The sequence below is a fragment of the Octopus sinensis genome, unplaced genomic scaffold (assembly GCF_006345805.1).
Source record: "Octopus sinensis unplaced genomic scaffold, ASM634580v1 Contig16902, whole genome shotgun sequence".
Lineage (NCBI taxonomy): Eukaryota > Metazoa > Mollusca > Cephalopoda > Octopoda > Octopodidae > Octopus > Octopus sinensis.
This window is the reverse complement of record NW_021834662.1, coordinates 81,973-86,696: the sequence shown is the minus strand read 5'-3', so window position 1 is coordinate 86,696 and position 4,724 is coordinate 81,973. Positions and strand designations below refer to the sequence as shown.

Genomic DNA, 4,724 nt, shown 5'->3' with positions numbered 1-4,724 from the left:
ACCAACTAAGTCACTTTGACCAGAAATCTGAGAAGCAGGATAAATATGTACCATAAATCGCACACTACTACGACCATACTACAATCTAGTTGTAAGCATATATAGACACTCGTCCGGTCCTTGCAGCATTGACGAAGCAGAACATAGAGGACATGACAGATATAGGCAAAGAGGCGAGCTGGCAGAGACGTTAGCACGCCGGGCGAAGTGCTTCGCGGTATTTCGCCCGTCGCTACGTTCTGAGTTCAAATTCCGCCGAGGTCGATTTTGCCTTTCATCCTTTCGGGATCGATAAATTAAGAACCAGTTACGCACTGGGGTCGATGTAATCGACTTAATCCGTTTGTCTGTCCTTGTTTTTCCCCCTCTATGTTTAGCCCCTCGTGAATAGTAAAGAAACAGGTATTGGCAAATAAGCATCAGCGCTTGGCTGATACTTATTTTCGTCAAACAGCAAGAACTCAACAGAGAAAACTTGATTCATCGTTATGTTGTTCTGATTGCGTAGTCCGCTCTTTTGGTTTGTCTTTCGACTTTTTGCTTCATTCTGATACTTATTCGTGGTTGAATTAAATCTTCTGTTTCTGTGTTTCTTCCGGATATTTTGGAATATTTTCCGGTGCAGCCGTTGACATTCTGTGATACGGTTCATCCGTCTTTCTCAAGGAAGGCTTCAATCTCTACTCACTTCTTTTGTCATCAATGTAGCTTGGGTGTACAGACCCGCATATATTTGCAGAGGCGCATACAGATATCAAACACACACACACACATGCACGCACACACAAACAAAAACATACGGACACACGCATACAAACACAAACACGTAAACATACTCATGCATAAACATACATATTCTCTCTCCCACGTAAGCACACACACACACACTCATGCACAAACATGCATACGCGCGCGCGCACACACACACACGTATTTATAATGGAAATATATATTTGCATGCAAAATGTTCAAAATAATCTTTTCTACTCTAGGCAAAATGCCCAACATTTTGAGAGAGGGGGGCCAGTCGATTAGATCGACCCCAGTACTCAACTGGTACTTATTTTATCAACCCCGAAAGAATGAAAAACAAAGTCAAGCTCGGCAGAATTTAAACTCAGAACATAAAAACAGACGAAATATCTAATTCTTTACTGTCCACAAGGGGCTAAACACAGAGGGGACAAACAAGGACAGACAGACGGATTAAGTCGATTACATCGACCCCAGTGCGTAACTGGTACTTATTTAATCGACCCCGAACGGATGAAAGGCAAAGTAGACCTCGGCGGAGTTTTAACTCAGAACGTAACGGCAGACAAAATACCGCTAAGCATTTCACCGTCGTGCTGACGTTTCTGCCAGCTCTCCGCTTTAAACTGTTCGAAATAATGGCAACGAAAAGGGGATCTTATGTAGAGATGACGATATTTAAAATCTAATAAACCTTATTGAAGTGCTAGATTATCTTTTGGTTGTATTAGAACTAATAATTTCGTCATCAAATTGGTTGCTCAGATCATAATTTTAATTTATTTTATTGATTTCATTTTTGAAACATATTATACAGCTTATGACAAGGGTTACACCTATTCCTCTTTCTATTTTCAGTAAGCGTACCCTTGCAGCAGTAAACCGGATATGCAGATCAGTTCCGGTTATGGAACCTCCGGTATCATTGGTGTAACTTCCATCGACGAGAACGACAGCAACATCAATAATAATAATAATAATATCAACGGTGCAATTAATAGTAACAACGACGATAAGAGGAACAACAACAGTAACAGGAACCACAGCACCAATAACAATAATAATAATAGTCCTACCATGCCGTCTGCTGAGGCACCCCTGAATAATAATGACAATGAACCGGAAGTTGCTTCTGGAAGCGACACACTAACACCAACAGAATGGTTGTGGAGTACTTCGAACTGTCTTCACACGCGCCTGGATAACCAGCTTCCTACTCATCATGATCATCATCATCATCATCCTCATCACCAGCAGCAACAACAGCAACAAGCCCACACACAGCAAACGCAGCATCCCTTACATCCAACTCTACTCAATGCTTCTCCTCACGCTTCCGCTCCTCCTCCTCCTCCTCCAGCACATCCTGTTACTCTTACTCATAGTCATCACCATCATCATCATCATCAACAGCAGCAACAACAACAACAGCAACAGCCTCAACACCAGGAAATGACGAGTGGCTCTATTCTGTATCCAGTGTCCACTGCTAACTTCCACGCCCAGGCTGGAGTCTACGGTCAACAGAAACATCAGCAGCAGCAGCAGCGGCAGCAACAGCAGCAGCATCAGTCACACCAGGGACAAGATCAGCAACAGCATAACCGCCACCACAACCCACAACACCACCACCAACAACAACACACTGAAGATCAACAACAACAACAACCCCCGTTACTTACGTCTTCTGAACATCATCAGCAACAACAACAACAGCAACATAACATACACCTTCACCATCAGATACAGCAACAACAGCAGCAGCAGCAGCAACAGCAGCAACATCATCTCCAGCAACAACAGCAGCAGCAACAACACCATCACCACCACCACCATCTCCTTCTGCATCCTCTCACCGCAGCCCACGCCGTCCGCCATTCTGAATCAATGGTTAATGCGGCACAATACAACGCCGCGTCCGTGGCGGCGGCGGCGGCAGCTGCTGCGGCGGCGGCAGTAGCGGCAGCCGCTGCCGCAGCCACTGGTGTCGGCGTCAACGGTAACGGTGGCTCACCATCAGCGGCACACAACGTTATTTTTAACGGTGGAAGCAAACCGAAGCGGCGACGCATACCGACAGTGGCACAGAGGCGTGCCGCCAACATCCGTGAACGACGTCGGATGTTTAATTTGAACGAAGCATTTGATACATTGCGAAAGCGGGTGCCAACGTTCGCCTACGAGAAGAGGCTGTCCCGTATTGAAACTCTGCGTTTAGCTATAACATACATCTCGTTCATGACTGATGTTGTCAGTGACAAGGAGTCAGCCGGTGGCACAAAGGTCCGTGGTGTGAAAACTTTGAGCTGGGAGAACTTACAGACAATCGCTTCGGATTTTCATCATTTACACGGCAAAGGTTAGACTGCATTATGACGGTTATATGCATAAAAACGAATTTCATAAACGCATGTTCCCGGTCGCAGAGACCTACGTATACGTTCAAACTCACATACGGAAGCTAGATGTAAATACACAGTGATTAGATTTTTACTAGCCGAAGGGTATTTGTAATTTTCTGTGTTTGCATTTTGACCTCACAAGAAGCGGAGATAAATGATAGACATGCCATTCGTTAGGGAGACATTGGTAAGGGGCGATGCCTGCCAATTTCAGTGAAAGAAGCGTCTCGCATGGAATAAATTATACTTTTGAGTAGGTGCATACATACAATGTACAAACATGACCAGACATATGTATGCATGTATCTTTATTAGTACATCTATATGTATATATAAGAAGGTGGATTGAACAGGCTTTATTATAAATTAGGACAGTTGCTTCGGCGCATCAATATCAACTGGTAATTACCGGAAATTACATATATTAGACACAGTATTCATCCAACAACAGCTGTACACATGCACGTCTTCGGGTGAATAGAGTATATATATATATATATATATACACACACACGTACATGTAAGAACTGTTATTACAGTCGCATTTCGCTGCGAATGACTCTGCGGTGCTTCAGCATTTCTCAAACTAAGTAAGTTGTTGTTAAAAAACTGAAAAGGACTCAGCTTTGAGGAGCCTAACAAACTAGCACGTGATTGCCCTTCGACGACACATTTTTTGTGCATATAAAGACACAGACATACAGTCAAGCACGCAATGTTTATTGTAAAAGACTTACAACAATCGTTATATATTTATACACACACACAGACGCGTGCGCGTACACGCACACATATTATTTGTGTGTGTGTGTTAAGACGGTGAGTTGGCAGAACCGCTAGCTCGCCGGCCAAAATGCTTAGCGGCATTTCGTCCGTCTTTACATTCTGACGATGATCAAATTCTGACGATGTCGATTCTGCCTTTCGTCCTTTTGGGATTGATAAAATAAAAACTACAGCCAAATACTGGTGATTGATCTAATCGACTTCACCTCCCCTCAAGAACTGATGGCCTTGGGCCAAAAAATACGAAGCCATTAAAACACACTTACACACACACATACACACAAGGAATTTCTGGCTGCCCTTCAGCGTTTAACACATAGGGTCTATAGCATGTTGCAGAATGGACTTTTGAAGGAATTTTCACTGACAGAAATCCCGTGACTGGAGAATATCTTGATGGAAGAAAAACTAGAAAGAATAAGAAATGAAGAAAAACAGCAGACGTTTTGTTAAGCGTCATTCTTTTCCTTAACAATGAGTATATAATACATAATGTTTGTATCTTTAACTCTGTTCGTCTGCCATCTTTTTCTTTCGATGTCTGTTTTCATTTGGTAAATTTAAAAACTCATATTATACTGTTATTTGCCTTTGTTTTATTTTGTGATAATATTTCTGTATTATAAAATGCGAAAAAATTTCGTCAAACAGTTATCGTCTTGTCACTAACATTATTTCCTGTTTTGTATCAGATTGCTTTCATACGTAATATTTTCTGCGCTATTATTCTGCTCCGATCTTTTATGTAATTTTTCCTTACAGAAGTTCATCAAACGCATAATC

At 42.4% G+C, this 4,724-nt stretch overlaps 1 protein-coding gene across 1 annotated transcript; it reads left to right on the top strand.

The window, feature by feature from the left end:
* Positions 1-1,576: 1,576 nt before the first annotated feature.
* On the top strand, positions 1,577-4,523 carry LOC115230954 (GATA zinc finger domain-containing protein 10-like). Its single transcript, XM_036499876.1, has one exon. The coding sequence runs from the start codon at positions 1,642-1,644 to the stop codon at positions 3,115-3,117; it is 1,476 nt and encodes a 491-aa protein (XP_036355769.1). The 5' UTR covers positions 1,577-1,641; the 3' UTR covers positions 3,118-4,523.
* The last annotated feature ends 201 nt before the right edge of the window (positions 4,524-4,724 follow it).

Coding starts and splice junctions, on each gene's coding strand:
- LOC115230954 (XM_036499876.1), top strand. CDS start 1,642: ATGCAGATCAGTTCCGGTTATGGAACCTCCGGTATCATTGGTGTAACT.